The sequence below is a fragment of the Aspergillus lentulus genome (genome assembly GCF_001445615.1).
Source record: "Aspergillus lentulus DNA, contig: Alt17, strain: IFM 54703, whole genome shotgun sequence".
NCBI lineage: Eukaryota > Fungi > Ascomycota > Eurotiomycetes > Eurotiales > Aspergillaceae > Aspergillus > Aspergillus lentulus.
In genome coordinates, this window is record NW_028322112.1 from 302,207 (window position 1) to 316,560 (window position 14,354).

At 49.7% G+C, this 14,354-nt stretch overlaps 6 protein-coding genes across 6 annotated transcripts; 2 read left to right on the forward strand and 4 right to left on the reverse strand.

Annotated features, from left to right (window-relative positions):
- Window positions 1-89: 89 nt before the first annotated feature.
- ALT_9139 (transcription factor domain-containing protein) lies at window positions 90-3,843 on the reverse strand (the record flags this gene model as incomplete). Its single annotated transcript, XM_089600544.1, has 10 exons — window positions 90-298; window positions 380-1,590; window positions 1,651-2,026; window positions 2,086-2,099; window positions 2,720-2,992; window positions 3,067-3,161; window positions 3,215-3,366; window positions 3,428-3,441; window positions 3,509-3,733; window positions 3,803-3,843. The coding sequence occupies 10 exons, from the start codon at window positions 3,841-3,843 to the stop codon at window positions 90-92; spliced, it is 2,610 nt and encodes an 869-aa protein (XP_089455041.1).
- Window positions 3,844-4,709: 866 nt separating this feature from the next.
- ALT_9140 (NmrA/HSCARG family protein) lies at window positions 4,710-5,756 on the reverse strand (the record flags this gene model as incomplete). Its single annotated transcript, XM_033564253.2, has 3 exons — window positions 4,710-5,050; window positions 5,107-5,527; window positions 5,583-5,756. The coding sequence occupies 3 exons, from the start codon at window positions 5,754-5,756 to the stop codon at window positions 4,710-4,712; spliced, it is 936 nt and encodes a 311-aa protein (XP_033420144.2).
- A 906-nt stretch (window positions 5,757-6,662) lies between these two features.
- Window positions 6,663-7,541, forward strand: ALT_9141 (F-box protein; the record flags this gene model as incomplete). Its single annotated transcript, XM_033564254.2, has 2 exons — window positions 6,663-7,118; window positions 7,176-7,541. 2 exons carry the CDS (start codon window positions 6,663-6,665, stop codon window positions 7,539-7,541), a joined length of 822 nt encoding a protein of 273 aa, XP_033420145.2.
- A 716-nt stretch (window positions 7,542-8,257) lies between these two features.
- ALT_9142 (uncharacterized protein) lies at window positions 8,258-9,955 on the reverse strand (the record flags this gene model as incomplete). Its single annotated transcript, XM_089600545.1, has 5 exons — window positions 8,258-8,437; window positions 8,505-8,780; window positions 8,901-9,274; window positions 9,335-9,603; window positions 9,681-9,955. The coding sequence occupies 5 exons, from the start codon at window positions 9,953-9,955 to the stop codon at window positions 8,258-8,260; spliced, it is 1,374 nt and encodes a 457-aa protein (XP_089455042.1).
- A 1,536-nt stretch (window positions 9,956-11,491) lies between these two features.
- ALT_9143 (uncharacterized protein) lies at window positions 11,492-12,292 on the reverse strand (the record flags this gene model as incomplete). The annotated part of the gene is made up of 2 exons (XM_089600546.1): window positions 11,492-12,118; window positions 12,215-12,292. 2 exons carry the CDS (start codon window positions 12,290-12,292, stop codon window positions 11,492-11,494), a joined length of 705 nt encoding a protein of 234 aa, XP_089455043.1.
- Window positions 12,293-13,154: 862 nt separating this feature from the next.
- On the forward strand, window positions 13,155-14,072 carry ALT_9144 (SDR family oxidoreductase; the record flags this gene model as incomplete). Its single annotated transcript, XM_033564256.2, has 1 exon — window positions 13,155-14,072. The coding sequence occupies one exon, from the start codon at window positions 13,155-13,157 to the stop codon at window positions 14,070-14,072; it is 918 nt and encodes a 305-aa protein (XP_033420147.2).
- Between the last annotated feature and the right edge of the window lie 282 nt (window positions 14,073-14,354).

Below are 14,354 nucleotides of genomic sequence, written 5' to 3' on the forward strand. Positions count from 1 at the left end.
ATCGTATTGGAGGTGATGGAGGACGTCACCGGCAAAGCTCCAGCAAGGAGGTATGCTACCAACGGCAATTGGGCCACTAAATCCAAGCATCATAACGGAGAGAAGAAGTCGAAAGAAAGATCAAGTCCGGAAAGGTCAATCCCCGGTTCTTGCGGTGTGAGCGGGTCCCGCGGATTTGGGGCGAGTCCAAGGAGTCCCCTCCATGGTCGAAAGTGTCCAGGCACTTGTATCAGGACGCGGCCAATGTCGTAGGAAGAGAGGGGTCCATGGACAACACTGGTAAATTTCTCGAACGATGCTAGTAGAAGTCAGACTTCGGCCATGCCTTGGTAGAAAACGACAGTAAAAGCGAAAATAGAAGTAGCTTATGGAAACCCACCTTTGAGTGAGCTGGGAAGAGCCCAGACTTTGGCAAACTGTTCCAGGAACAAGAGTAATATGTTCCTCTCCGCCTGGAGACGCTCAGAAAGTGCGGGCATTCCAGGCGTGGCCTCGTGTATTTCATGTAAATAGAGCAGAATCAATGTACAGAACACAATGAGACAGATGGCTGGATCGACAGTCGAACAGTACCGGCTGTCCCATTCTCTGATGACTGCGACAATGGCCTCGGAGTGGGCCAGTGATCGCTCCCAGGATGTCATCCACGCCGAATCGTCCGAGGGATCAAACGTGATTGTGTTCAAAAGCCGTGCTGCGTGAAGATGAAGTAGACAGACAAGCCGCGCATGATGGTCTACACTGGATTCATTGGCGAAGGCGTTGCGAGCTTCGCGGAGAAACTGTGGAGGCAGGGAAAGCAGCACGGCCGACAGATGATCTGCCAGTTGAGAGCGTCTCTGGTGGAGACCTTCTGACGGGCTCTGCCTCCGTAGCCGAAAAATAGCCGCCGCTTCTCTTAGGAGAGTCGTTGTGACAATATGCATGTTGAAATATGAGGCCGGGGTACTGCGAGCGCCCATTTCCGCGGAGATGCGCCATAGATCTCTAGTATCCGTAGGCAGAAATTGTTTTACAGGACTGCCATCGCAGATATCGCTTGAGCCCTCCAAAGAAGTAGCCACCAAGGCAGTCCGGATGCTCTCCTTTTCCACGACAAAGGGGGTGGCTGCCATGATGTTCGAGTACGAGTCGAAGCAGTAGATACACCACCAAACGTATCTCCATTCTTCCAGGTTGGCGGGAGTGGTCAGGATGTCGTCAAATGAGTTGTACCGATCTGTGGAATCTAGCTGATGTAGACCCAATCGGAGGGCTTTGCGGGAGATCCGACTGATATAGTCCCATGCATCCCCACCATGACCCTGATGGAAACGATAAAATGCGAGTAGGCAGCTTTGCCGGAACGCGTCTAGCTGCAGGGCCGGCTGGGTCGGGCCGTCCAATGGGTCGTTCTTTAACAGTTGTTGCAGACAATCATCGATATTGCCTACCTGCCAACCCTGCGGTAGGCCGAGAGACTTTGCCGTGACAGCAAGGACAGTGAGCAGAATAGAACGGTTGATCGTTCCATCCTCGTACTGCTGGAGAAACTCGTCTTTCCGAAATAATGGCATGGAATAATGGACAAAGTCGAAGAAGTCATGAACTCTAATATATGACGCAATGTCAATCAATTCCAAGACAAGGATGGCTGTTGGCAGGACTTACAGCTTCGCCTGCATCTCTGGGGAGATCCCTAACTCCGAGGACACAGATGGCCCAGCCGCAGGGTCAAGCGGTGTCAGCCCTGCAAGGAGAGACTGGGGCTGTGAGGTACCACCACCCGTTGCGAAGCCAGCATCAGCATCCATCTGGAATCCCGTCGCCGGAGAAGCAACAAAGATGTCGGAAAAGAATGAAGACACATGCTCGTCATTCTGCTCAGAAGTAACAAATGAATGAGCGGACTTCACTGGGGACTTGGCAGCGCGCCTCACTGCTTTTCGTGTCCCCCTGGCTGGACCTGGCTTCTTTTTGGAGGACGAATAAACGCAGGCAAAACCTCCTTCATGACATCGAGAACAAACAGGTCGTTTCTGATCACCTTCAATGGGGGTGAGTGATGATTCATCTCATACCAGATTTCTGCATCATGGCACTCACACTTTACTTTCCTCCTAAAAAGGGTTAGTCGGGTTAGTCAGGTGAAACCCGGGGTATGGATGGAACCACTGACGAAATGCATCTGTCGCATACTCGCAAGTTGCTAGCCCCAAGCCTCTGCGAGACCGGTCCTTGAGCTACTGTCGAGTCAGACCGGCTAGAGGAATCTGGAGACATTATCACTCGAGTCTCCCTTCTGCCTTATCCAAAAAAAATGCTGCATATTCGAGACTGGTGCTCGATGATGTGTTCGTGGCTGCAAGACGTTGGCTTTGCGGGGATGGACAGTTCATGTCACATGACATGGCTGGCTTTCTGACCACAATAACAAAATCAACCAATCGGATGATCTAAAAATAAAGTTGTTGCCACCTCCCGGGCCCACTCATTTCAAATTCTCTCACTCATTGGGCAGGACCAAAGAGCGAGTTCCTCCGCGGACAAACCTCGACGCTGTACTCAGCATTGCCTATGGGAATCCTGAGCTACCTCCTTCTACAGTCATACATACAACGACAATCACAGTCACATCTATCCTTCGACGTTTGGTTAATAGATTGCCAAGCATCATCAATCCCTCTTCAACTTCTTCAAATGAAACATGCGCGCGAAGATCCAATCAAAGAGACCAAACCAAAGCCATCCCCCAACGAAGAACCGTATCAACTTGCTCTTGTTTCCTTCCCAAATCCATTTCTTGTATGATCCTGAACCGGAGTGTCGGAGTATCTGCGCAACCACGCTCTTCGCGTAACCATCGCGGGTCATTGCACCTTCCTGGCTGTGTTGAACCCGGCGATTATACTCTGGCAAAATGGCTTGATAAAGAGAATCTGGCGCCAGTTGGCGATCCTCCCGGGCAATGCGCGACTGGACGCCTCCCGTAATGACTGTGGTGACTTTAACTCTGCAGGCATGCATCACATGATAAGTTTTCAATGGAGTACATGACGCAAGTCCTGGAGGGGAGTGAGAACATACCCAAATGGAGCCAGTTCAATACGCATCGTGTCACTCAAGGAATGCAAGGCCGCCTTGGATGCATTGTAAACGGACCCGAAGACGTATGGCATCACCTGAAACAGTCAACATGGTCTCTTAGGTAGAGCTATATACCTGCTGTGCTTACCCCAGATACTGATCCGATTTGCACAATTGTCCCCTTAGCTTTCAAGAGCAACGGTAGAAATGTTTGAGACATCAGTATCACGGCAAAAAAGTTCGTCTCGAAAAGCTGCCGGGCTTCCTGCAAGTCTACCTCCATTGCGGGGACCGTGTAGTCTAGGTATATGATATCAGCATATAGACGAGAAAAAGCCCAGAAGTTTTTGATAGTCGGCACTCTCACTTCGACCACTGCAATAGCGAACGGTCAGTCTTTGAATGATAGCGGGAAACCAGAGGTGTGCGGCTGATCACATACGCATTGTTGACCAGATAGTCTAGGCCCCTGGAACCCACACGCCTCTCGATCTCGGCATAGCATTTCTGCACACTCTGTGGGTCGTCAACTGTGAGTGCTAACGTCTCGATTCCTTTGGCCTCCAGACTCGCAAGGTCTTCAAGTCGTCTCGCTGTCGCAAAAACACGGAGCCCCTTTGCTTTAAATGCACAGCAAAGTGCGTAGCCTATACCTCCAGGGGAACACCTAAATCACATCATAGTATTCAGTAAGTAGTAATATATAGAAGGACGAATGAGGACCGTGTGCTCGTACCCTGTGATAAGAACTGTTCTTCTTTCGTCTGCACCGTGCATTGCGACAACCTGTCAAAACTATATGGCCAGCCAGTAGAAGCGGGGCGATAATTCTACCTAACTATGTTGAATCAAAAGTCGAATAGCTAGGCACCAGAGTGAAGAGAGATTGTAAGTCGCAGCAAGCAAGATCTCTTATTGTTACTAAGGCTCAGCAGTTGACCTCGGCCAGAAGGTCATGGAACTGAATAAGAAGAAAAGTCCGGCAAGAAAAGCGTAGGGGGTATAGATGCTACTCAATAAGCATTACTGCAATAGATAGAAGACGTTGCCCAGTCTCACAAGGGATCTACATCATGGTCTGCCGATTGCTCGGCTAAGTATATAAATTGGTCCGCGGAGACACTTCGAGATATCAATATGATGTTCCGAGACAGTTGGAAACATTCTCGAAGTTCGGCGACTTCACGATTTACTGGAGCCAGCCAAAGATAAAGAAAGTTTGTTCGGAACATCCGAGCACCCATTTCTCTGCAGATTTCTGAATCGGGATATTCATGTCGCACGAGTCGCAATCCTAATCCACTCCGGGATATGGGAATCCAACATATTTAAAGAGGTACCTATCATGGAGCTCCATACCAGAAACTAAATGCTAAAGAGACCTAGAGTTCCCTCATTGTACCCTTTGGGGTAATTTCCTAATAGGGGCGGTAATAATTGGCTTTTCGGGCGTGACTTAATAATTGTATATCTTGATATAGAGCAGTGACTTGCCCTGATACAAGCTCATTTCCTAACCTCAAAACGCTCAGCAAATGCGTGATCATCAAGCGACTGGGTCAAAATTATGGCCATATGAGTTTTGGTCCCAACTGCTACTCATTGTTTCTACATACCACTACCACTTGCAAACCAAATCATCACTACTGAAGAAATGCGGCCTTGTGTCGCACCAAGAAATCTCTCCAGCTTGTTGGCTGATACCCAGCCTTCTCGAGCCAGCCATTGCTCTCTTTAAGATCCCTGCCGTTGTAGTAACCAGGGTTCTCAATAAAGAGGTGGTTTTCCAGCATCTCCTCGCCAATTGGACCAGGCATAAAGCTCTTATAAGTATCAGAATCCACCTGAACAAACCGAGCTTTCTGTCCGGTAACCTCTTCGAACTCCTCGAGGATTCGCGTAGTTGTGTAGTAGTCTTCGGCGGCGAGTATCTGAGCACCGAGGGACTCGGAAGGATTCTTCAACGCTGCAGCGACGTATTTACCTGGATATCATCAGCCTTCGCGTTCCAGTACACTCTCGCAAATGGATGTCACATACCCATATCTTTCTCGATATCGACCAGCGGGAACTTGGCATTCTGGCTCACGGGATAGGCAAGGGTGTAGACGCCGTCCTCGCCCTTGCGCAGCATACCTATTTCAGAGTAATTGGTCATGAAATACCCCGGCAGCACAAAGGTAGCAGGCACACCAATAGACCGGATGTACTGCTCGACCTGCGCTTTCTGGTCAAAATGGGGTACATGTTTGAGCCGACCGCCAGATGTCTCGGTGACATTGAGCAAGGAGGAAAAGATCAGATGCTGAACGCCAGTTTCCTTTGCTGCATCGGCCACGTTCTTCCCATGCACCAGTTCCGCATCTGCACCGGCAGCGCCCCAGGCTGGAGTAGTCACGAGGAAGACTGAGTGGCTGCCTTGCAGTGCCTGGATGAGAGACTCCTTGGAGTTCATGTCGGCCTGGCGATGGTCAGTATGTTTCCAGTGTCTGGCCTGATGGGCAGGTAAAACGTACACTTCTGAGTTCTACGCCTTGCTTGGACAGCGCTTGAGCTCCCGGCTTGGTGGTGTCACGCGTGATACCGCGGATCTTGAATTCCTGGGAGAGCTTTGCATCCTGCAGGATTGTGCGGATGACAGAACCGCCTTGTTTTCCTGTCGCGCCAAAGACAGTGAGGATTTTGGACATTTTGGTAAATTGACGGCTATGATAGTCGATGAAAGTTGAGTTGTTGGCAATTAAGATCTTGTTGATGGTCATGTTTCCTGAGGATAATCTCCTCCTTTTATCATCAGCCCTGAAGCTATACATGACTTGACGTTGCCCTCATCAGTCTGGCATGACAAATGATTGGCACGACTCGGTCTTGGCACTGTCGAGGATTATCAAGACAACCCGGAGCTGTGGCTTGTCTCAGTCAGCTCGGCCTCCGAGTCAACCGAACCTCTTGCATATTATTAATCCCCGAAGCTTGTTGCGGGTTCTGTGGGTCTGCGGGCAGAGCCAAGCTACGTATTTGCCTATTACCCAATTAGTTCGTAGCAATCCCCCACCTAGTTATATAGTTGATGAGGTGCATCATAACCCTGAGTTTAAGATTAGCTTCGCATCTAGCTTAGTTTAGAGTAAAAGACTAGAACTACTATAATCTATTACCTAAGTTCTAAATACCTCAATAGGGACTAAGGAGTACAGCAGGATGTTTAACTTACGGCCTCTTGAGTACTACTACAATATATATCAACGGACAGCACCCGACTGACGTTTAACAGACAGGGCTCACATTCTAAAAACAAAAGACATGCTCTCATTATGTTTTTTCATGCAGTTGACGTATGACTAGTTTGTATGACTAGATGTACTCTTCTTGACACACTCCAAGATAACTCAGCAGATTGGACGAATCATATTCCTTAGCGAAAGACTTAATTCTGCACTATTAGCAACCTAGTTTGTTTATGACTCATAAATAACAAGTTAACAACATTGTTATTAGTGCTTCGTTAATATCTTTAATAAACTACTAGCAAGCTTACAAGCCAGTCTTCATACCTCTACATTGCAATCAACACCAATTCTTCCAAGGCGTCAAAGATGCCGTCCTCAACAGACGCAGCATTCGGGATTCCCGAAATCCTAGAGATGATTCTGCTCAATCTGGACATGCGCACGCTGCTTTACATTCAACGAACATGCCGCTCCTGGCTGAGCATAATCCGAGACTCGTCACCTATACAAAAAGCCCTATATTTCACACCCATAGAAACTACACCCGACCAAAGCAAAGTCCAAAACCCCTTATTGAGAGAAGCATTTCCAGCCCTTTTCAGACTCACCGACCCCGATAGCCCGGAAGACGACTATGAATACGATGAACCCACCCTCGCCGCCTTTGACATGATGAAAACTCCCACCAAACTAGCGGCGTATCTACGGCCAGAAGCAAGCTGGCGACGGATGCTGCTCCAACAGCCGCCAATGTGCAACTTTGCAGTGTGTCGATATTCGACTGGGGGATACGGATTCAGCCACTCGTTTTTTGAGGTTCCTGTCGGTGATTGCAAGACCCGCCGAGAGATATGAGCAAGGCACTAATCAACATGGCAGGGAGATCCAAGAGGGCTCGCAGATGGCTTGCGGATGGGTAATTTCTTCGAGGCGCTGTTGTTCGGCGACGATGTCCGCTTTGCGACTTGTCGACTGAAGCGTGTCATATGGTGGAGACGAATCCCGCAGAGCGGGCTGTCAATCTGGGATGAGATGGAGCAACTGATGGGGAAGACAGTAGACTTTGATATCGTGGTCTCTCTCCGTTCTCATATAACTCGGTGTTATGATTCTGACGATGATGGTGAGACACCAGAGGATGAGAAGGCAGTGGATCGGATCAAAAATGTGTACAGGGAGTTGGGGATCCAGCCTAGGTTTTTAGGGAAGACCAACCAATGGAGTCATTCTGACTGGTGGGAGTAACCATTTATCTGGAATTATTATCACAAGGGTATTATGGAGAGTATGCCAGATGTGTTATATAAAGTCCGGCAAGGGCTGCTTCTAGATATAAAAGATGTTCCCATGAATCGATCCCATGAATCGAAATCAAGGTTCTTTCTTGTGCCCCAGTCCTGGACGACAGTAGACACATTTCACTCTCCTTCTTGGTTCATAACAATAGCATTGAACTGGAGACTACATTCTGTAAACACATGGAATGACAGGATTGGATATATATCTGTTGAAAGCGGCCGGTTTGGGCTGGGTTTAACCACTCTCTAATAAGGTGAGCAGACTTTTAGAGTAACCTTCCAAATACATTTCAGCTGCTGATCTCCCAGACTCAGTGCGCTACCATGCTATTAAGCTCTTTATCTTAAAGGCCCAAATAGCAAGGGTGACTGCCTTTGTGCCATCATTAAGTTTTGCAATCTCAAAGGTCGGCCAGAAGGCGCCAACAGTGCAAGGTTCCATTAGAACGCCTTACTACCTTATCAGCGTCTTATGATTAAGGCAGCCGCCGCGACATGCAATGCAATGATTAGCTCTCTTATCACCATACCCCGCACAGCAAAACCGGGGCTATCGTATATAGAATGCTAGTATACAGCATCTTACTCTTCCTCTCCGTTATAGTGCCAAATCTCCCTTGCCGGTCCCCTCTGCGGAACCTCAAAACCTATGCGTTGTCACAGTTATCCCGCCTCCACTGTTACCTCCATCATTGCGTCCGCTGTTGCCTCTGCCGTTGCTTCCGCCGTTACCTCTGCCGCCGCATCGACGATTCCATCGGCTTCAACCACTCCCATCTGTGTCTCATCCTGCACGAGATCGGCCCAGTCCCGAGTGTACAGCTCATCCCACCTCCCATCGTACTATCATGTATCCACACATTAGCACCCACCGTCTCTAAACACTCTTAATGTACTCGGAAAACGCCACCTTAACCTTTATCCTTCCAAGCGCATCTCGCAGGTCGCACGTATTCTCCAAGGGAATGCTCGTCAGGCTGTGCAAGTACCTCTCTGAAGGAAAATTGGGCGGTTGGCCAGGTCGCCCCATGGAGGAATGACTCGATGTGGGCATGAACTCTTGTGTGAACGGCGGCCGGATGGAAAACTTATCCCGATATATGGGTTCCACCAGCTTTGCCTTGTTGGGGTTGCTGCTTAGCACCAGCGCGCGGTGCAGCCGGCCGTATCGCCTTCGTAGTCGGATCTATTGCAAGAAGTCGAGTTAATACCTCGATGTCAGGTTATGGCGGGTTTTGAACATGAATGATGGGGCTAGTGCTCGCTGATGTTGGCTACTGTGAGGAGGGATTATGTCATGTCATACCAATATAGAGAATCGAAACTCAAGCAGTTGCTCCAGCGACCTTCGCCCATCTTTCCTCTTCCAGTCATCGAGCAGCGCTTCCCACGCGTTATGTCCTTTCCAGTGGACGGAGTGGTCAGCAGACAGTTGTTGTGTCGGCGCTGCATCCGAGCGCGCCGCTTGCTCTCCCCAGGCCTTGGCCCGCAAGACGTCTCTAGCGCTCTCCAGTCTCCTAACAGGAAAGTCCGCGACCGGTATCGCGCGTTTTACAAGGATATGTCGTTTCACGGTGTGTTTTAGGTCTGGGGTCAGAGTCGCAATCTCTTTATGATTCGCCGCCCAGAACCATTGGTGTCTGGGGAGCTGTACAGGTTTGCGGCGGCGTTTTGGGTTCTCTGGAGGAGGGTCATGTCAGCAGGTCCATATCTTTGTAGCTGAACCACAGAGTAGCTGACCTGGGATGACACGATGGGAGCTAACCGTCCACGTGTTGACGGTGCGCTCGATGGTACATTCTCTCGACCGCGAGATGCCCAGGGAGATATTCGCCGACGGAACCTGGGAGAGCGAGACGCCGAGATTTCCCGAGAGTGTCGTATTCGAGGATCTGGCCACAGTGAAAGCCCCCGTTATATCCGACTGCGGCTCCGTGGTGAGCTCTTCATCGCCGGAAGTGCTGATATACTGTAGACAGATGTCCTGGAAGAAGAGCTCATGTCCAGATCTACATAATTTAGCGCACGCATTAAAGGAAGACAGATTAAGGAAAGGTCGAGCTCATGCCCCTTATTAATATTATACTCCAGAATAGTCGTTTCGAGATTAAATCGAGCGGTGATGTGGTACTTGCCATGGTGCCGTTCTACTGTAATGAGGGGATCAAGCACGTAGATCGATACATAGGGCCCGCTGGACGGGCCTCGGAACCATTGGTCTTTTACGGGAAAGCACGCGATATTCTTCTTGCTTGGCTCGTCGAATGAAAGGTTAGAGGGCGTTGCTTGGATTCCAGGCTCAACCAGGCCATCTAGAAAATGTTGGTCAGAGAGCTGTTCTGAGGCGGCGTCAGACGCCATTTTACCTGGTTAAGTAGGATCTTGAATATAAAGGTGAATGTCGATGCTGGAGATAGAAGGTGTAAGGGCCAGGTACTCAGCAATGTGCAACAATCTGGAGCAGACCCCATCCAAGAGGAGACATTTCTTTTCGTCGTCTTTCTGTTTCTTTGGCGTGACTGGGATGACCCCTCGTCTCAGCCAGCCACTTGGAACGAAGCACGTGTGCTTACTAGCCAATACTACTCGGTTAATTCTATAGAGGGAAATAACATGCCACCAGGCAAAGAAACCTAGGATAGACTCGAGCTTGAGACTTAGATCTCATCAAGACAGGAACTTAAACGGCCGTGGGTTCATTGTTCCCAATTGTTTGCTCATCCGCAAGCCATCAGGCTGCAGTACTCCATAGCAATGATGGGTTGCCCGTACTGGTAAGGAGCCTAAAGCCTAGCGCCGCAGCGCTACCCCAGCCGCAAAACAGGCGTGGGTTCTGCCCTGCAAGTGTTTCCGCAGCTACAATTAGCCGTGGAGCACTCAGTAACATGCACATCTCTCATTGCCCGATTGAGTATGAGACAGCTGTTCTAGAATGTATTCATTCCAATAAGTTCATTCACATAATCAGATACCCCTTATCTGGTATTCTCTCTCAATGGGTACTTCACGTGCCTGGTTTTCTCTGAAGAGGATTCTCACAAGTGTCAAGATGGCATTCCTCTCATTGGACGCCTTCTGAGCCAACCTTCCCATATCAGATCCCTTCATATGAGGACATAACCGTGAATATCTAATCATAAATGACTTCATGTTGGCATACCACATAAAAAGGTCTAGATATTTTGTAAATCAACATAGAAAATGCCTCTTGCGTGGTCAACTACTCTAAGATGTTTCACTTATGGCACTAGAACTCAAATTTGTGCAAGCCTTTTGAGCTATATGTTCATATATCATACCCAGAAAGAAATTTATGTCCCCTTGAACGCCATAGAACGGCGGTGCTTGGTAGGAGACCCTGGCCCAGATTCTATCCTGTCTAGTACTCGGGAGATCATCGGGAAACTTAGAAGAGTCAGAGAGCGCCGTGCATAGGTTCTTGCACGATATAGCTGCACCTAAATGAGAGAGAGTTATGATTAAGTAGGAGACATAATGCCTAGCGTAGGGAGCTTATTATTTTATTTATAATATAGGTTACTAAGAGAAGCCTATTAAAGTGAAAGTAGAGTTAATAGAGTAGTAACCACCAGAATAGTTCATTCTTCTCTTAAAGATCATATTAAGAGCCTGAGATATAACTCTGGCTGAGATCCTTTAACTCTTGAGCTTTTTCTGTAAAGCCCTATCTTTCTTCAATAGTATCCTTTAAGGCTGCGTTCTTAATACTACTTTAAGAGAACTATTTAGTACTAGGTACCTCTAGAGTGTTCCAGGTATAAGTCCCTGGATGATGTTGTTCTCACTATGATGTCGCCGCAAGCAGGTGCAAACCCCCGGAAGCTCAGTCCTAGGACGAATATCCATCCACCATTTACTTTCCCGGGCTCTGGTATATCACACGAATAGTAGCAGAAGCGCTACAGAGTCCAAGAGAACTCCAAACTCGTTATCCATGTGCCTGGAGACCAAGATGACAGCGCCTTGTGAAGCCGGCCCCTTCGGTGCCTCCAACAGCAGCCGAGAGAGAGCATGTGCAACGGAGAAGTAAGAGTTAGTCTCTTGCGTTGAGGACTCGTCAAGGGCGCACAGTTGCACTAGTTCAACCGATACGCCATCTGTGCCTTTCTGAGGCAACGGATAATGGAGATATGCAAAGGTTCGGTCATGGCACAAGACACCTCCGGGTCGCATAGGATTTACCAGATTACACAAATCCATCTTCCTAGCCCCTAGATGTATCCACGCTAGGTTGGAGGCGTCCGATGCTACGAGAGGCCATGCTTGTTTGGGAGAACCAGCGTTGATGGACGGGAAGGTCAAGATGCCAAGGGCGCCAGCTGTGGCCCACAGAGGATCCTTGTGCTCTTCCTTGATAGCTTGGCCCAACCACTCGTTGTATAACATCCTGCATTGAGACAGGTGATATGATTCCCGTAAGGACGGACGTTGAGTTGGTACTACGCCCAGGTAACGGTCGTGGACAGCCGTCATTGCCAGGGTACCGTGCGTCAGGAATGGGCACTATAATTCGTCAGTTTATCCCAGCAGTGAACATCTCTCGGTTATTAGACTCTCAGCAAAATAGGGTTTCAGCAAATGATTTTGATAGACCCCTACCATTCCCGAATCACCGAGGGAGAACAGGGTTCGGTGACGAAACTGGTTGAAGAGCTCTCGATCTTGTGGATCAAGCATGAATGATGTCGTTCCGTCGTCGGCCCATATGGCGTTACTGATAGGTGCCTGCAGCGATGACATTCCACATCGCTGGATTGTCGCTTGATTTACTCGGTGCTCAGGGAGCGGCGGGAGATCAGGTATGTTGAAGTTGCAGAGGACACCATACGTACGACATCTCACGTAACGCGGTCTTATCTCGTCACACTACGAAGTAAAGCTCCCATCGTTCAGCTCCATGGCATCCGTAGTGAGCGTACTTCTCAACCAAACTTCAGTTTTCTCAATTTCCAGTTTCGGCGGCCAAAGCGCGACCGCGACTTGCGCTCAGTAGTCATTCTTCTTTCCGACTGCTGAGAAACGCGAATTCATGCTTGGTCTGGATTGAGGACGGCTGACCGATAGGTTTGGCACACGTAGTACGCTGACTTGCCAGAGTTTGATGCGCTGTGGACAGGAGCTGTGTCGTAAAACATCAAGTGAGATGGCTTTTAGGCGCTATGCTAGCTCGGGCCCGCCTCATCCGGTACCTCGGCCTGCCGGATCGCAGGCTGATCCGAACGCCCTAGCCTCTGCTCGGACTTGGACCCTGATGATTGGGCGCCACTGGCTGCAGTCATCATCATGTCCCACATTAGTTGGCATGTCAGTCCAGCCAGGCCATAACTGACCAATCCTGGCGGGTCAAGCTTGTATACAGTCGCGCATGAACACAAGAATATCCATCACTACTACGGAGTGCGTACAGGCGACAGACATATAAATTCCAGCAACATCCTAGGGATGAAGCAGAGTAGAATTTCTCAGAGTCAACCCAAATCCCCCCGCTAGATAAAACATCAATTTTTTATCTTCAAGTTCCTACCCCATCTCACTCACTATGCGCGTCTTTGTGACCGGCTCCACCGGCTTCATCGGCTCAGCCGTCGTCAAGGAGCTCCTCTCCGCAGGACACAAAGTCCTCGGCCTAACCCGCAGCGAGGCCGGAATCGAGCAACTTGAAAAGCAAGGCGCCCAAGCCCTGCACGGTACAATTGAGGATCTCGAACTCCTAAAGAAAGCCGCCTCCGAATGTGATGCCGTTATCCATCTCGCCTTCGTTCACGACTTCGCTGACTACGCTGGCTCCTGCGCCACGGACCGCACCGCCATCACCGCCATGGGCTCCGCTCTAGCTGAGGCAGGCGGAAACCGCGCCCTGGTCATCACCTCCGGCACGATGTTGCTCCCGCGCGGCAAGCTAGGTGACGAAGATGATGCTCCCGACATGACCAACCCAATGGCTGCCGCCCGCGGGGCCTCGGAGAAGGTCTGTCTTGATTTTGCTAAGCAGGGTGTGCGGGCTAGCGTTGTGCGGCTCCCGCCTACGACGCACGGCCTCGGGTCCTCGGGTTTCATGGGCCCATTTGTGACCGTTGCGTTGCAGAAGGGTGTCGCGGCGTACCTGGGAGATGGCGAGAACCGCTGGTGTGCTGGTCATCGCGACGACGCGGCGAGGCTATTCCGGCTTGCGACGGAGAAGGGCGCGCCTGGGTCGATCTTCCATGCGGTGGGTGATGAGGGTGTGCCAATGAAGGAGATTGCGATTGCGGTTGGGAAAGAGTTGGATGTTCCCGTCGTCAGTATCCCGCCGGAGAAGGCAGAGGAGCATTTTGGCTGGTTCTGGTTTGGTGCCGTGGCTGACAATGTGGCCTCGAGTGCGAAAACGAGAGAGAGGCTGGGGTGGATTCCGGAGGCGGCGACATTGATGGAAGATATCCCCGTTATTGTTGGCTTTATGAAGTCTCGGGCAGTGTAATTTGGGAGCTAGAATGTTGGTAGTCGCTGCATCAGGGTAGCCTATGGGAGTAGCTCAGCTACACTTAGAAGACTGCAAAAGAGTAAGACCAACCTCTGCCACCCGTACAGACCTGTCCGACCTAGTCTTGGCTTTCGATATGAGAGTACATATCTCTATATCTCTCAGTTGACTTCCAAATAAACTGTTTATATAACTCGTACATCGCGTCATTGTATCCCCAGCTAAGGTTTACATGCTCTCTGACTCTATTTATCCGGTCGGCGCATCTTATAAGGTATA